The following is a 17632-nucleotide window of genomic DNA, read 5'->3' as shown; positions in this document are numbered from 1 at the left end:
CCATCACAGACTGCAACAAGGGCGATTCCAGTTGAATATTATCTTAAAAAGAAAAAAAAAATAAAAAGAGAGGGAGAGAAGAAGAAATCACAATGTGAGTAAGCAAGTACTGGAACAGGGGCCTAGAAAGGTTGTATAATTTTTTTCCTTGAAGACATCAACCTAATGTAACTTAGAAGTTACCTTAGCTGGGATCAGGTAGCTGGACTAGTTGACATCCCACCAGAAATCCTTTCCAACCTAAATTATTCTGTGATGAGGGGCACCTATTTCTAAAACAATATAAACAGAGCAGTGTTACACACATCATCTGTTAGTGAGCAGATGCATGATGGACTGCACAAACAGCTTGCCACCAGAGGGAGGAAATGCCGGATTTTGAACACATACTTTGAGCACAGCACAAGACTTCTGGGTTCCCTGGTGGGCGGTAGCTGAGCTGAAAGCTTTATCACAGACCTTATAACTCTGAAAGGGGTAATCTCCAAATGTCTGTTGAGTGTGAAGCCTGTGACATGTAAGCTAAAGAAATAGACGACGTTTCTTGGTTGCTGTTCTGGTGCTGGGAGGACCTGGTGCCAAGCTTTAGCTGTTGCATCCAACACAGTGGAATGTGGATTTTGACTCTGCTGCATTTTCCTAAGAAGGTAACCTGCTCCAAGGAGCCTTTAGATAAACAAAAAAAAGCTATAAATATCATGTCAGCTTCCACTTTTCAACTCTGCTCAGTCAGCACGGAAAAAAAGCTCTGTGGGTTTTGTATTTTAAATGCTGTTTAAATAGGGGTGCCTGATATACCATGTTCTTAATTTTGTGTTGTGCTTGCAATACTCTCTTAATTTTCAAGAACTGATTTCTGGATGTTGATATACTTATGCGTCCTTTTTTAGCTAAACAGTTTCAAAGGCAAATGAGTCTTACTGACAAAGTATAAAGAATGTTTTGCATGAAACCTATAAGGTACTTTTATATTGCAAATCTATAGGAAATTCTTGTAGCTACCAGAATAGCATTTTTGTACAAATAAATGGAATGGAGATTTGGTAATGTATAGATAAGTATAATTTCTGTTAGCAGTTGAACCACTTGAAGAACATGTAAGTACACTCCCTGCTTAAAAATCTTCCTGAAAATCACCATGGATATTGATAGAATAATATTTGGACCAAAATTTACAATGTGTAGCAGTTTTTGTAGAAAGACAACAGTGTTATTGTGTGAACAAGGCTTGGTACTTTCTCATTAAGCATTTTGAACTGACAAATTATGTGGATTTCTGGAATACCAGTTACACTGTACTATGCTACAGACTACATAATAAGCCATAAAATCTTAGTGTTTCCTTTAGAGTAATTTTGTCAGGATCTGACAGAGTTCTAGAGATACCAGTTGCAGATCTGATCTATATTTTTGTTTGATGAATTTGAAACCAAAAAATACCTGCAGAAACTGATTTGCATTTGTGATGCCAGCTTACCAGAATTCTCATGCTTGAGCAATTTTTTGACTGCCCCTTTCTAACATTTTGCATGCTGAGCTGCCACGAACAGAATTAACATTTTCTGGATTAGAGATACAAGGATTTTTTTCATTGTGTTAACAAAGTTTGCAGTTGTGGTAAAATGTAAGTCTGTATTTGTGCTTTGACATTTGAGGGAAATCTCTATGGTTGCCACAAAGCAGAAGAGACACTTCTGATGACTCTCTGTCCTTTACAGTTCTGTAGAAGTGCTGTTTCACTCAAGTTTTTGGGTCTCACAATGCATGTATATTTCTGATGCGTGTTTATGAAAGAAGAACAACTTCTCTAAGACTGTACTCCCTTCTGAGGAAGGACCTTGAGGATGACTGTGTTTCCACTAATTGCTGTTCCTCCAAATCTTTCATTTGCATGCCAACACCAGAAGAAAACAAAGTGCTATCTTTTAGATTGGAAAAATGTGGGCAGCATAAAAAAAAAGTGCCCATGGTGTGTTTGAAAATGCTCTCTTTAATGGTTGTGAGGGAGAGGCAGGTAAACTGCACTGTGGCACTAGTACTCAAATACGCTTTCTTGTGCTGAGGCAAAGTTTGTTACCTCCTGTGAGAGCAATATTTCCATGGGCTGCGTCCATTATTGTTAAACTTGGTTGTTAAAGCTCAGTAATGCTCATCCTTGTGGCCTCTGTCTGTCTCTCTCACTATTTTGTAGCATTGTATTTTGAAAGCAGCATCCAAACATTTCCAGAATATTAGAAATATTTGGGAACTGGGCAAAACCCTGCCAAGAAGAATGAGTCTGTCAGGAGTAGGGGCTGTACGGGACATGGCTTGCACTGACCCTGGCATGGAGAATAGCACTTTTTAAACAAGGGCCAGGATCATGGGGCCTAAATGGGGTGACTGGGAGGGAGAGCATTCCGTCCATATAATCTGCTGTCTATTATTTTGAAACTTGTTGTGGTCCATACAGTAGGGAGTACATTTGCAGAGGGGAACCCTGGAGCAGTTTTCTCAAGTCCATTCAATGGGTTCTAGTTTGCATTCCAGGAAAGCAGTATCACCAGATCTGAGAAAGAGGTGACTGCACATTGACGAAGAAGACAGCTGACTCCTTGCATCAAATGCTCCTGGCCAGCCCTTCCACTGAGGTCAGCACTCCTAAGCTGGACACGGTTTTGCCTGATAATACGTGGTGTTATAGAAGTAGTTGGCAGGCTGTTCTGCTTCATTCTGCCTTTAGGAAATTATGCAATAAAGCTTATCTGTCTTGAAAATAGAATTTCAGTAACAGGATTTCTGAGAAAATTGTCATAATTAGTAATTCGATTAAAAAAATGCATAGCATTAGCAGAGCCCCTGTATACTCCGAAATTATTGGATTCAGCAGTCTGAAATTGTCAGAAAGTCTTAAAAACTGTTGAAAGGAAAAAACGACATTGATGTAAAGGATGACAACCTAATAGGAAAGAATTTCAGTAGCTGTCCTTTTCTTAAGGGAAGCTATGAGAAGTCCTTCTGGAGTTAAATCATCATTTTTATCTGTACTAATATTATCTGTTATGGAATTGTTTTAAAAGAGAAAGCAATGAATCTCCTACACTTCAGTGGCAAGGAAGTCTTGCCAACTGAGGTTATACTGCATCTGAAAAACTTGCAGTCTACATGCACAGTGGACAGCATGTGTAATCTCCAAGGATTCACTTAAATTCAAGGCTGAAAGCTAAGAGTGATTTTATATATGGAAGAAATGTAATTGCCTCTAGTGGGTTCCTCTTTCCCAGGAAGTTTGGGACAAGCTATCCTGGTTGTTCCTTTCTCTTCCCTAGAGATCCTGAAAGGCCTTCCAACCCTTACTGTATTTATTCCCTTTAATCCCTGTTTTAAGCAATAAGTTTAACAGCACCATGTTTTCTCATTGCTTGGTGGCATTTCATTGCATCCTTTGCACAGGCAGGGAAGAAATAGCAGGTTGAAAATCATAAATTGTAATATCTGTATTGGGACAGCACTAAGGAGGTTTCTAGGCAGAGGAACAGATAAACCTGACATGATTCAGGGCTAATGACAGCGAAAGAAATTTCAGGCAAAAACTGGGAAAGAGCGGAAAGGCCATCTCCACGACAAAGTGAATTTCAAAGGGATTGGTATCTTTTCTTAACAACATACTTCATAGTATGATGCATGTGTTCTGCTCCTAGAAGTATGTTTAATATTTATGTATTACTAATTGTGTTTAATTAGTACTTAAGGAATAGGAAGAATCCATGTTTTTGCCAGCAATCAGCAAGGTTTTTACCTAGAGTTCTGGTCACCTCGTGTTGTTTCTGCTGCTGCAACTAAGCTGCTGCCATGACTTGCGGTTGTTAATTCAGACCTACACTAGGATTATCTGCCTGAGCTCTCAGCATAACTGGACTGTGGTGGGGATGACCCTTCTTCATTTTTCTGGATGTGTTACTATCTCGAGCTGTGAGCTCTGTTTTATTGCACTTTATATATTTGATTGGGCACAGTAATTCCATAAATTTGAGTCTCAATGTAATGGTTGTCATGAAGTTTTTTAGTAAAAAATAAGATGGAGAATAAGGACTTCAAATGGGATGAAAGGAATGCCATTCCTAACTGAGATTTGCTGCACTTAAATAGCAGCTGTTTACTGAACCTTCTGCACTGAGGTCCGGCCTCCCTGCTGGAAAGAAGGGGGGCCAGGCAGTTTGCCCATACTTCCGAAGATGGTAAATGACAGAAGCGTGCAGAAAAATTTTCCTTTCTTACTGTGACCCTTTCCATTAAAATGTATCTGTTTTAAAAGAGCAAACCCCCCTTGTTGCATCCTTATATGGCAGATATGGCCATCCTGCTTCATTATAGCTCTGTCCTCCCTGACGTGGGAACACTCAGTGCAATATGTACTTTGTCAGCATTCATATTTTATTGATAGTAACTTCCTAGCTGTTCATGAAGAGCTTGGAGAATGTAAACCAATGGTAGAAGCTAATGCATGTGAAGTAGTAAAGCTTTATTTGTGTAGCGTGTGTCTGCAAAGGCTCACTCTGTGCCTGTTGCAACTCTCCAGGGACTGTCATTGTTTATTCTGGGCTGTTGGCTGATGGCTTTTCTAAGCTTGATGCCCAAAATTGCTGTGCTTATCCTGTGTGCAGAGGTATGGTAGGGACGAAAAGCAGTTGTGGTCTTAATGAGAAATGCAAAGGTAGATATGGAAAGAGACATTTTGGCTTTGAAGTGTAATGTGGAAGAAGAAATAGAGCTACATTTTGCACCTCCCTCCTTACCCCTTCTGCGCTGCCTGTGTCTGTGTGTTGCAAACCTGCCATGTTTTGTGGAGCTGGAGTGAAGCTGAAAGTAAGAAGAAAGTGTTCTCTTTGTGCTCATTGTCCCTTGAGTGTTACACATATTTCTTTGGGACAGACTTTTGGTCTGTAGGAAACTCAGCTATGGTGCCTAACTCAGAATTGAAGAGATGTATTTCTCTTCCTGGAGCAGCATCGTGAGACTGCCTCTGGGTTTGTCCCATGGGGACTAATAGTGCACTTCGCTTTGAGAACTCCAGAGCTGGGAGAGAGGAGCTTAGCAAGAGAAGTAGGAGGCTGCTGGGCCTGCTAGGTTTACTTTATTTCCACTGCGTAATACCTTCTAATTTTCTGCATGAGGTTAGCAAACTGTTGCAGTTTTAAATGTGTGTAAGCTTCCAGTAGGATTCTGTTTATTTTTTTCTTTTTGGAATGTACCCTCTTGCATAAATTGATTTATTGAAAACAAGTAAGAGAAGGAAATCAAACACCACATCGTAGTAGCACAACATACAATTTATCAGGCAAATAAGCCAGATAACTTTTTGTTTGATTTACACTCTGCATATTGCAGGCTGGAACTACAAGAATCTGAATAATATGTTTTTCACTGTGCTGCTTTTCAGAACCCTAGTTACAGGCCTGCTTTTATTTTGGCTTTGATTTTTATAATCAAAATGTTCTAGTAAGAAAGTCACAGTAAGAAAGAACTGTGCTTAGAAGAGGATGCTGCCAATAGGTAATCTGTTTAGCATTACTTGCATTTGCTTCCAGTGCCACCGTCACCTATGGATCTCCCTTGAGATATCTGTGACTTTACTGATGAATATGTGGCTATATATCAGGAAACTTTCCTTGGGTTTATGCCTGCCTCCTGTTGCTTTAGAAAATTTGCTTAAAGTCAAGAGAAGGAAAGCATGCAGGCAAGGTGAATTGCCTTGTAATTTTATCGTATCTTGGATATTTGCTATTTGTTTTTACCTCTGCAGACAAGAAATACATAAAAACAACTTCCTTTATTAGTAAAAACAAAGATTTGTGCTGCCAGAATAAACTTTAGAAATGTAAACTTTACTGACTTATAGTAGAAAACAATGAAAGGTCAATATTACTTTTCTTTTTTTGTTGTTGACTTTTGGAAAAATATGAGCATTGGCTATGCAATATTAGAATTCTAGTCAGACTTTTTGATTTGAAAGAATTCACAGAGTACAGGCATCTAATTAGGATGTCACTCCAATGAATGAAGGAGGTGACTGCTCCTCAGCTTTAAAGGTAATGCTGCCAGTAACTCTGAATGTGGGGGGGGGAAGAACCCCAACCTTTTCCTTGCAAAGTTATTTTCACCTTCTAGCAGATCTTATATTTACTTATATAGAACATGAGGTATTTCTAATCTGTTTGTAAAAATGCTTTTTGACTGACACCTGAAAGGCTGTAGCCCAAGTGTTTGAGTACTATATTTAAAAAAAGATCACAGGGTGCTTGGATTACTCTTGAAGTTGTTGTCATACCACTTCCTCGTGGAAATAAAGTGACCCTTTCACGTTTGGCACATATTGTCCTTGCGAAGGTATGGAAAAGTGTTGGATTTCAATAGCTTTCCTCTGAAAATACTCTGACGTGCTGTGTGTTTTAACAGTAGAGTTTACTCAGAAGAAGCAGATTTTTTGAACTTCTCAAAAACAGTGTTCGTTTCAGTGTGAGGTTTCCCTAATAATGAGAACAAACCAGTTAATGTAACGAGAAAACTATCTTGTTATGCTGTTTTGGGAGCTGCTTTCAGTCTCACCCTACCAGCTCTGACTGAGGAGTTGGTTCCCTTCAGCAGTCAGCTGGTGGTAGCAGCAGAGTTTAAGGAGTGGTTATATGTGCAAAACCACGATAGCCAGAGACCCTAAAATCTGCAGGAGAAGGTAGCTGGTTTACAGTTTCTGCCACTACCTTGCCTTCTGTTTATTATTCTCTTTCTTTCTTTCTTTCCTCCTGCAGAATTCACCTCAGCATTAAGGAAACGCATTTTGGCTCTGCCTATACTATTAAGCCTAAACCTCCACAGACTGGAAATTTTGCTGTTTCATTGTCATCAGCAAATAACTGTGGTATCTCTTTGCTTTACCAAACTGGAAAATGGAAATGAAGAGCAATACAACAAAGTTGTTCCTGTGGCTGTTGATGTTCTTCTCTGATACTGTGCCATTCAGCTATGAGAACCCAGTGAGAGAACGAGCTATTGAGCTGATGCAAAAAACACGTTTAATTGATGGGTATATAAAATATGTTAAATTAAACTCTCTCTGTGAATCTTGACAAGTGAGGAGGAAATGCTGAAGTGCATCTGGATCAGTAGAGATGTAGGCTGTTACTAGCACACAGCAGTTAGTTACTGTTGCAGTGCTTTACCTGGAACAAATTTTGGTTCAAAGTGAACTTATTATAGGATGATGTTATTCTAAACGCATTTGTGATTTTCTGGTCAGGTTTCGACACTCAATTGTTGTTTCCCTTTACATAATATCCTTGCCTCCTTCCCACAATTCAATGGCATCTTTCACTAGCAGTGACTTCTGTGCATAGCCAGAAAGCAGGCATCATACCTTGAAAGGGTACTCCTACAACTTGAAGGAATGATGTCTGTGGTGAGTTTATTTTGACCTGGGAACACAAACACTGATTATTCTAGCACAGGCAGTACTGAACATTCTACCACAAGTACTTGCTTTTAAGGATCGTGGTGGCTGATTTCAGTTCTTCCACTCCTTCAGAAGAGATAGGGAGAAAAATAGATACAGAAACACAACGGCTATAAAAATGGGGGAAGCAAAACAAAGTTTCCTGCTGTCCTAATTAAGAAATAAAGCTTGTTTGCAAAAGAAGAGAGACTTTTAAGCACGTTACTGCAAGGATTATTGGCAATTATTAGTCTAAGGGACTATGAACAGTGGAAGAAATTATGTTTGGGTTAGAAGGGGAACAACTTATTTCTATCACAAGCCCTATTTGTTTTCAATTCTAGCCACAACGACTTTGTACTGAGGCTGAGAATGTTTTACCAAAATAGACTCAGTGGAGTCAACTTAAGAGAACTCAACAGGACTCACACAAACCTTGCAAAACTTCAGGCTGGTTATGTGGGAGCTCAGGTATGTACTACCATGGTTGTGAGTCTGAGAACATATTTTTACATTTGTCTCCTACCCAATCACAAAAGTACTCCTGGCCTTAATTTTGGCTCTTTCTGCTGAAAAAGAAAAAACAATGAAACTGAAAAGCCACAGACACTTTTCCATAACATTCATGTTTCAAAAGTTTGTTTTATAATCCAGGTACCCTTAACAAAAACAGCAGCATTTTTTTTTTGTGATAAATAAATTAGTAAACATGCATCCACTTTCCTGTGTGTACTGTGGAGTAGCTGAGTGCATCAGGAGGCTTTAATCAAGTCTGGAGTGGATGCTCTTGCCTTGCATCATACTTCCCTTGGGGGGGAGAGCGGAACTACAGTGGCAACTCCCTTGTAAACTGTAGGAAATTACTTTGGTCTGTGCTCATGAACTTCACTATTAGCAAATGAATGTTTCCAAGTTGAAACACAAGTTATCTAGTTTACTTGTCAATGTCTCTTTCAGTTTTGGTCAGTGTATGTTCTTTGCAGCGCTCAAAACAAAGATGCTGTGCGTCTGACCTTAGAGCAAATTGATATTGTCAAGAGGATGTGTAACAGCTATGAAGAGCTTGAATTTGTGACAACTTCCCAAGGTGATGCTCTTACTTGTAACAGAAATTTTTTAAATGGGATTGCAGGACGTATGTGCAAAAGACAGAGAGCAGCAAGCAGGCAAGTTATCCTGGTTTAAAGAGTAACTTTAAACAGTTTAAAGAGTTCTGTTTTTCCATGGAACCACAATAACTGACTCTGTGCACAGTCCTGGCTCACTGCAGTCATGAGAAAATCTGCTATATAAACATACACTAGTCCTGTGCATGTTTATGAAAATGTCAATTCTCCTGTTTATGTAAATGTCGGTCCTCCTGTTCTGTGGAAATGTCAGTATTTATTGTTTGCCATTTACAATAACAATTGTTGCTCAGTAGAGCTGGCTTCTTATCTGTCATGAAATTACTTTGGAATTATTTTCTTTTGCTGTTTCCAGGTATCTCTGACAGTAGAAGGATCGCATGTTTGATTGGAATAGAAGGCGGTCACTCCATTGACAGTAGTCTGGCAGCACTGAGGATGTATTATGAACTGGGTGTTCGTTACATGACGTTAACACATTCCTGCAATACACCCTGGTAACTAATGTGCATGTTTTTGTGTGACAGTCTAATACAAAGTGGTGGCAGCTCCAAGTTGGGGAAAATATGGATTCAGACACAGAGTTCAGGTGTGAAAGACTCTGAAACAAGTAAAGCATGATAGTTTTTTCGGATAAATCACTTGCCATGCATCAAGTAGGAGACTGTGATGTAGTGCTTGTTATGCTGACAATTTGTGAACTTTTAAACCTTGTTAACAACACAAAGACATTAAAATTTTTATCCCCTTTGCTTTGTTACATAAGGCAAAACAGAAAAAAAAAAAGGTACTAAAAATGCATATGATGTAGATAAAAGAGGGTAAATGCTATGCAAGAGTTCAGCAGTCAGCAGCCTTCAACGCTGTCCCCTCCGGCCAGCTCAGGAGTACAGGGTCCCATATACAACTACAGAGATGGGTATCAGCATATTAGTGCCTACTCTTTGCTGGATTGACAAAATTCCTTCTTGTACTGACTCAGGGAAGGGGAACTGTGTGTAGAGGAGGCTGAAAAACAGGCTTTCTGGCTGACAGGTAACTGACGTTTCAGTGTATCTTTGTTCTCTGATGAAGGTTTGTTTGATCAGAAAATATCTGATAAGCATCTCTCTGCTTGTCTTGTATTGCTTCACAAACATGTACCAGTCCTGAACCTGAAGATATAACGTTATGAATGTAAAAGCACTGTGTGAACAAGATACGTATTATGTATTCTGTAGCTCATTATCTCTACATTTGGCTATATGACTTGGTAATGATTTTTATTGGGCACAGCATAAGTAGTTTCAGTTGCTGACATTGTAGTCTCCAGAATAATATGATGTTTCTCCTCCTTTTTAAGGTCTGAATCATCATCTAAAGGAAGGCACAATTTTTATCCTAATGTTACTGGACTGACTAAATTCGGCAAAGTAAGGATCTCTCTTGAATGCTAATCTAAGCAATCTCTCACACAACTAACAATTTTTGTCCTTATCTTTTCAAAAGAAGCTTGTCATTAAAAACTAATTACTGGAACTCCTTGATAGTTAGGAGGTGATCAGGGTTCAGGCAAACCAAATTCCCTATGATGTTCTTTAGGGTGAAAGAAGCACTAGATTTAATTATTAACAATTGTTTTAATACAGATCAGATGTATGAATTAATATGTGGAAGTAGTGGGATGTGAATAGAGTTCGAATGACTTATTTTAGATTGACTAAGTTTTCTACGTTTTGAGCATGTGGTGCTGTGCTAATTACTTGTGAGTGAATAAATTATTATTAAATTAATAGTTAAATAGAAACCCATACAGGCACAGCATGTTTATGACCGGCTGACAGCTGCAGAATTTATCTGTTCACATACATCAGCTAAACAGTTTCCTTTTAGGAAGCTTAATACTGACACCGTTGTCTGTAAAATCTGTTTCAGGAAGTGGTAAAGGAGATGAATCGGCTGGGCATGATGATAGATTTATCTCATACTTCAGATTCCACAGCAAGAGATGCACTGAATACATCAAAAGCACCAGTAATTTTCAGCCATTCCTCGGCATTTTCTATCTGTAATCACTCAAGAAATGTTCCTGATGATATCCTCTGGCAACTGGTGAGTGATATGGGTTTGGGGGGTTGTGTTTGTTTGCTTTTGTTAGTTTTGTTTTGGGTTCTTTTGTTTACTTTTTGGGTATTTGAGAGGTGACTACTTGTTTTGTTTTTTTTCTTTTGTTTTAATGGCAGTGTTTGGCTAGTCTGAGGCAAACTTGTGCATTCAAGCTGTGGTGTTTAATTTTCACCTTCTCATCTCTGAATTGGATTTATAAGCAGATCCCTGAGTAGCAAGTTATGCGTTCGCTTCTGAGACGTTTTCTTTGGGTCGTGTTTTGTCTTTGGCTACAAAAATTAACTGTTTGCAAATACTTTGGAATTCTGGTTGAGTTGGTTTGACGTAGTCAGTGGACTTCTGCTGATTCAGGCTACATGAGAATATATAGTGAATCCAGGGTAAAGGACAGAGAAGCAAAGCCTTGTGTTGTCATCTGAGCTTTGTCTTAAAGTGTTGTTATGCTCACTGATGGATGGATGTAGAAGGATCTAGATGAGATGCCCGTGGGGTTTGCAGGACACACGAATGCCCACTCATCACCTGTCTCTTCATATCTTTCAGAAAAAGAACAAGGGAATTATCATGGTGACTTTCAGTGCAGATATACTGGCTTGTGGCAGAGAAGTTGTTAATGTTTCTACTCTTGCAGGTTTGAAGTTAATATACTGTAGTTTTTGTGGGTGGCTTCTATGAACTTCCTGGTGCCTGTGTCATTTTTGATAGTGTATAAATTACACTGCTTTTTTATTCCTTTCCACACCTTAACCCAGCTCTAGATGTTTTTGGAGCTAATATTCATTAAACAGTAACAAGAGGTACAAGGTGTATAGCTGGAGGACATGATGCTCTCAAAGTAGTTGCTACTTTCTGCAAAACATCTTAAACTTTTGTAATTAAGAGTGGAAAACAAATGTATGTAATGGTTAATGAAAAGCTTGTTGGTGTATGTGGGCTACTTGTTAGGAATTAATGTGCTGGCATGATAATTTCTTTTTCCTCATATGCGTCTCATCGGTGTAGCTGTTATTTTGAAGATTGCTGTCTGATGTGCTTAATAACCAATAACATCTTGTTAAGCACCAGAAAATATTCAGAATACTTCAACTGCATTATTAAATTTTAACCTATATCATCAGGATAGCTTTTGATCTTTTTTTAAAAGGATTTGATTAAGAACCCATGATTAAGGAGAACGGTGGCCTAGTGCCAATATGTCTGACAAACTGTATTATTTCTTCTTGCTGGATGCTTAGATATTCTTTTATTGATATTTTATTTCAGATCATTTTGACTACATAAAGAAAATTGCAGGTTCAGAATTGATAGGAATTGGTGGTGACTACGATGGAGTGGAACGGTTAGTAAAATTGTACATACATGGACATCTGCTCCATAAATTACGAAGGTTTTGATTCCTTTTGGGGAAAAAGGAAGGCTGACTAAGAGTTGTAGCAAGTTATCTTGTGAGGAGTACAAAAACAAGTTCTGTGAAAGAGGGACACCCTCTTTACAGTTTTAGAACTGTATGAAGCAGTGCTACAAATGTGGAAATGGATCCTAATGCCCTGTGAATTCTAGACAGTGATTTGCACACACAAAAACAGTGATGGGGGTGCTGTCTTCCAGAAGCCAAAGATGAATGACAGAAAAGTTGCCTCAGCCTTTAGACGATAAATGGGGTAGCCCAGGAAGATGCTGCAAAGCTCTTTCCTCCACCGTTCCTTTCTAGTGGGGAAAGCCCAGAGTGTTTTGGGGATGTGAAACTATTCCTGCTTTTGTGGCCTGGGAAGTGTCTGGAGCAAGCAGAGCATGGTGAACAGCCTACAACATAACCTCTCCTGCTCACACCGGGGCTGGTGTTGTTACAGCACAGGAAATAAATGCAGATTGGGTGGCATTTGCTGGTGTAACTGTCAACTTTTTTTTTTGCATCTTATCTTTCTGTAGAATCTTAATCTCCTTTTTTTTTTCCTTCTGGGGGCTGACACATTTGAATATGCAAGTCACAGTCAGACTCACATCTGTACAGTCAGACCACAAAAACAGTTTATCAGCTCCCACGAGAGTTAGATAATCATAGCTCTGAAATTATAATCTCTGAAATAAAAACACAGTTTGCAACAAAAGGAAACATTTTATTGCATGCATTTTCACAAAGACCATCAGTTTAATTGGTGGAGGTGTTAAGGTCCTAAGCCCTGGTAGAAAGTAATGGCACAGATTTCTTGAGATATGCTTATCGCCACACTTCCACAGAAAAGAAAAATAGCAGAAAATATTAGTTATCTCAAAATGAAGTCAAAGAGTCCTGGAAATACAATCTAAAACAGCTGTTTAATGCAGGGTTTTCAGCTTCTTACTTCTAAATCCTTTTTATTCTGACAAGAATTAGCACAAGACATAGGTCAATTTTGCTCATTGTAATTTCTTCAGTAGAGGGTTCTGAATAGCTTTCTTTTCACTACCTAAACTGCTGAATTCAAAACTATATTATTATTCTAATTGTATTTTCTTTAGAAAAATTACTTTGCAAACAACAGAGAACATGAAATCGCCTGCAACTCCTTTGCTCATCATGTGTCTGCACGTTCCCTTTTTGTTCTCAGTTACACCAACTCCCTCTGTGATGCAGCATGATGCAGCTTTTTGCTCTTAGTCTGAAAGCCAGATATAAAGCGTGGATTAATGCATACATGAGTTTGCAGGTTTTTTAAAAATTTTGTTTTGTTTTAATATCCTCCATGCTTCTGCTCTGCCTATATACAAGTGCATCTTCATCCCAGAATACACAGTTTTGTTCTGTTAATGGGACCCTCTGTGCAGAAAAAGCCTTTCATTGTGTTCCAGTCCTGCTTCTGCTTACATCAGTTGAATTCTTAATTATTTTTTTAACTTCTCAGAGGAAGAATTGGGTCCAATGTGAGCTCACTCCAAAAGTGAACATGTACAAAAGACTACTTAAAAATATTTTTCTACATTTTTTCAGTGATGTGTGTTGAATGTTCTTGTGTGACTCTTGCCAACAGTTTCCCTGAGGGATTGGAAGATGTTTCTAAATACCCTTCTTTGATTGAGGAACTTCTAAGAAGAGGATGGAGTGAAACTGAACTGAAAGGGGTCTTAAGGGAGAACTTCCTCCGTGTCTTCAGGGAAGTGGAAAATGTAAGAGTAAAAACTAAACTGAATCTTGATTCTTCCTAAGAGGGAGAGAGGAACTGTTGGTGCCCTGCTGCTTTTTTTTTCCTTTTTGCTCAATGAGAGAGCTATGAGGGAATGTAAGCACTTAATGCAATAATTCCAAATGCTGGGAAAGAAACCAAGATTGCAAGAGAGTGTTAGCAGAATAAAGAGAAGTGAAGAGAGAGCAGACAGAGCTCGGTGGAACTTTTTCTCTCTGTTGTAATATGATAAGTACACATCACTGACTTCTAAATAGAATTGCTTCATGGTTTGGAGAAACTGTGGATGTACCAGCGTCACAGTCTGGCTGTGTTCGCTGGTGCAGTAAGGAATGCTGACTCCTGCAAATCAGTTTAATTCTTGTCATGGGATTGGGCTGCTATCCAAAAGGCTCCTGCCATGACCAGATCACTAAGAATCCATAAACATAACTAGATCACAATGAGCTTTAAGTGTAAATGGTAGAAGTTAATGCAGAAGGAATAGGGAGAAGGAAACAAGAGAATGTATGAGAGTAAGGACCCCTGAACTGTAACTTTTTCAGAAGCCTCTGTTGAAACATGCAAACTGCTTGCCTCCTACTGTTTTTATTTATAGGGATAAGTAAGTAGGTATTATACAAAAAGCCTTTTAGACAACATATATTTCACAGTGATCGTTTTTCCAGTTACCTTTTTGGGGTATGCTAGATGAGGAGAAATCAGGGAATTTTGTACTGTTCCAGTTAACATGCCAAAATACCTACCTAAGGCTGAGTTGCATGTGTGGCAGATGGACATTATGAAGAGTTTGAAATTCATCACACCTAACTGATCTGTGAGATTTAGTATTTTTTTTCATTCTAAATTAGAGGTGTTTGAAGCTCTGTCTTGAGACTGTGAGCTGACTTCAGGGAAGAAAGCTCATGAGCGAGTTTGCTTAAGGTTTTCCAGCTAATGCATCCATATGTGGAGGAAGCCAAACCTAAAAACAGCCAGACCCATGACTCTTGCCTGTAATGTATCTGTACTGAATTTTGGAATTGTTTCATAGGAATGCAAACATCAGGATTTCCTCACATTGAGATGTGTTTTTGTAGTACAGTTTGGGTTCGTTCACTTGAAATAGCATTGAATTTGCTCGCTGCTGCATAAAACTTTTTGCTGTTGTGCCAGCCTGGCTTTCAGGGGCAACCTTTTGAATTTTTCTAGGTGCGGAACATTAATGGACTAACAGGTGTAGGTGAAAGTGAAATTCCGCAAGAAGAAGTACAAAATTCCTGTCGCCTAGACCTACGTAATCCTCAGCTGCAGACAGCCAGCTCCTTTGGATTTCCTTCTGTGGCACGACCTTTTAGTCCAACACTTGTAATTCTATCATATTTAATACTGTATTATGAATCATAAGACCTATGGAGTAATCTGCAGTGCAGCTACACTTTTTGAGGGGGGTGGGGGTGTTAAAGCTATGCAAAATATTTTTAATAACTTCTATAAATTCACCTGCATACTTGAAAGTTAATGTAAATTTCAAATGTTGTAGCAAAAGCATTTAGAATTTGAAGAGATAAATTCTCTGTCATTTGGCTAAACCAGGATCAACATTGTTAATGGAAAGTATTCACATCTAATGAATAAATTATCTAATACATGAGATATGGTTTTGGTACCCATATTGTGGCAATTGGTATAAATCCTGGAGTCCAGAATCAGCAGTTCCATACAGGAACTAGAGAACATGATTAAGACAGCTGTACTGAGATGTTTTCAGATATTACTTCTTGTTAAATCATACAACTTTCATCATCAGTCAGTGGCTTAGTCAGAGAAGATGACCCCCCTCGTATATGCAGAAGAGTGGATTTTTTCTTTTGCTTTTTTTTTTAAGATGGCAAGAGGGATGACATGGCTATTTCAATTTGGATTTCATGCCTACCACTAGCTTTAGGCATCCTCCTGCAGTACTAAACGCTTATTTTTGAACCCTGACCAGGACAGTGGGCAACTGGAGAGTTACTGAATGGTGGGGGTAGGTGTCTGGCATTCAGGTACGGACCAGGCCACGTTGTAGATACTTTTCTGTAATTTGGGGACTGCTGTTTGCTGCGTGTTCATGAAGCTGGGAGAAACAATAAGCCAGGACAAAGCAGGAATTCTGGCTGCTCGGAGGGTGAGATCTTGTTCTGATATTTTTATTGCAGTTTGGAACAGTATAAAATGAGTATTTAAATAAAAAAACTGTTGGAATATTCCACAGCTTTGTGGAAATATTTTTCATGCTTAAACAATGATCCTTATCAGTAACAAGTTTTGTTATGTTATTTTTATTCTAGCTGGCTAAAATCAGACCATTGTCAAAGGATTTATAGGCACAAGACTATAAAGGAATCTTTTGATTAGAAATCTTCTACTCTTTCAGCCTTTGGAACATGTTTTCAAATATCAAGATACATGAGGTTAGAAGCTACTGCTACACAGAAGAGCATATATCGCGATAGGCCTGTTCTTGGTAGGCTAATGTGGCTCAAACCTGGAATTTTTATCAAATATCCTGAGATTCATAAGAAATTGTAAGATGACAGCACTACATCTTTGTAGGGTCATTTCCCAGTGCTTGCTGCTAAATGCCTTCCCATGATACTTGCTGTTAAGTGTGGTTTTTATCTCATGATATGTGCTTTTATTTACTGATATGGCATTTACAGAATTTAGCCTTAGTATAGAATAAAATAAGAGTCCTGTAATTGATCTGAGACCAGCATTGGTAAACACACAAAGTATTTAACAACTGAAAGACAAGGGTAGGCATGAACAGCATAGAAACAGCAAGTCAGTTGTTTTCTAGAGTCACCTAAGACTGTTCCTGCCATCCATTTCTGCATTCTATGTACAAGTAGGGTTTCTGGAAGAAGACTGTTCTTTTAGTGCTTCAAAATGAAGCTTCATTAATTCTCCTGATAAGGTCATCTCTTTGATAAGTATATTCTGAATGTACTACTGCCACTTACTGAATTATTTACAAATCATGTTGAATAATCTAGTTGCATACAAGCCAAGTTTTTAAGAACAGTTTCTCAATAAATACTGATCCTGGTTATGCATCTACAATGGGTAGTTTCTGCACTGACTCAGAAGTTTTGCCTTCCCGATACTGCTTGACTAGCATGAGAACTTTTATTAATAATAAAATGACTAATTAAATAGGCAAATATTTACTTCCCATCAGTACTTCTACTAATAGCTTCGCAAACGATTGGAAAACTGCCATCCATGGCCTCTTTTCACAGAATTAGTAATGTGATAGTAACTTCATTTCATATTTGAAATGTCAGATGGTTCCTTATTCCTTCCAGCCTTTTTCTTTCTACTGTGTTGTCCGTTTTCTGCCTGTTAATTTCTACATTTTTTTCCACACTACAGCATGGATTAAAAATATATCTCTTTTCTTTAAGACATGGACAATACTTTTATATTACTGTTTCCACCATAGATATTTGTAGTTTATTTCCTTGTTTCATCTATAGTGTATTGCACTTACTTGTTTGACTGCTTTGTGTGATGAATTTGTAATTTGTAATTTGTAACCTTGTGGCAAAACATATACATGAAATTTAAATAAAATATTGTTTAAAATTATTTGTAGATACTGGTGTAATCTCACAAAACAATGTAAATGTTCAGAACTCCAGGAAACCCTGAAAGAACTATGCAACTCTGCTGCAGAAGGAAGGCGAGGGTATCATGAGAGCTCTGGGTCTTGTCTTCACAGGGAAGGTAGCCTTCCCCATGGCAGG

General features: G+C 38.5%; 1 protein-coding gene across 11 annotated transcripts; it reads left to right on the top strand.

The window, feature by feature from the left end:
- Nucleotides 1-479: 479 nt before the first annotated feature.
- Nucleotides 480-17474, top strand: LOC142061086 (dipeptidase 2-like). Of its 11 annotated transcripts, none has more exons than XM_075101642.1 (12): nt 491-647; nt 2518-2630; nt 6786-7060; nt 7810-7936; nt 8423-8552; nt 8948-9089; nt 9935-10004; nt 10507-10683; nt 11242-11329; nt 11962-12037; nt 13707-13842; nt 15051-17474. In XM_075101642.1, exons 3-12 carry the CDS (start codon nt 6924-6926, stop codon nt 15243-15245), a joined length of 1278 nt encoding a protein of 425 aa, XP_074957743.1. In that variant the 5' UTR covers nt 491-647; nt 2518-2630; nt 6786-6923; the 3' UTR covers nt 15246-17474. The 11 variants fall into 11 exon arrangements, with proteins under 11 accessions (XP_074957747.1, XP_074957752.1, XP_074957742.1 ...); XM_075101643.1 differs by having other exon boundaries at nt 511-647; nt 2530-2630; XM_075101646.1 differs by lacking the exon at nt 2518-2630 and having other exon boundaries at nt 480-647; nt 8449-8552.
- The last annotated feature ends 158 nt before the right edge of the window (nt 17475-17632 follow it).

This window comes from Phalacrocorax aristotelis, chromosome 8, assembly GCF_949628215.1.
Source record: "Phalacrocorax aristotelis chromosome 8, bGulAri2.1, whole genome shotgun sequence".
NCBI lineage: Eukaryota > Metazoa > Chordata > Aves > Suliformes > Phalacrocoracidae > Phalacrocorax > Phalacrocorax aristotelis.
The sequence above is the reverse complement of the archived record's forward strand: the minus strand, read 5'-3'. Positions and strand labels throughout refer to the sequence as shown.

Coding starts and splice junctions, on each gene's coding strand:
- LOC142061086 (XM_075101641.1), top strand. CDS start 6,924: ATGGAAATGAAGAGCAATACAACAAAGTTGTTCCTGTGGCTGTTGATG. Junction 12,038..13,706: donor GACTACGATGGAGTGGAACG/GTTAGTAAAATT, acceptor TCTTGCCAACAG/TTTCCCTGAGGGATTGGAAG. Junction 13,843..15,050: donor TCTTCAGGGAAGTGGAAAAT/GTAAGAGTAAAA, acceptor GAATTTTTCTAG/GTGCGGAACATTAATGGACT.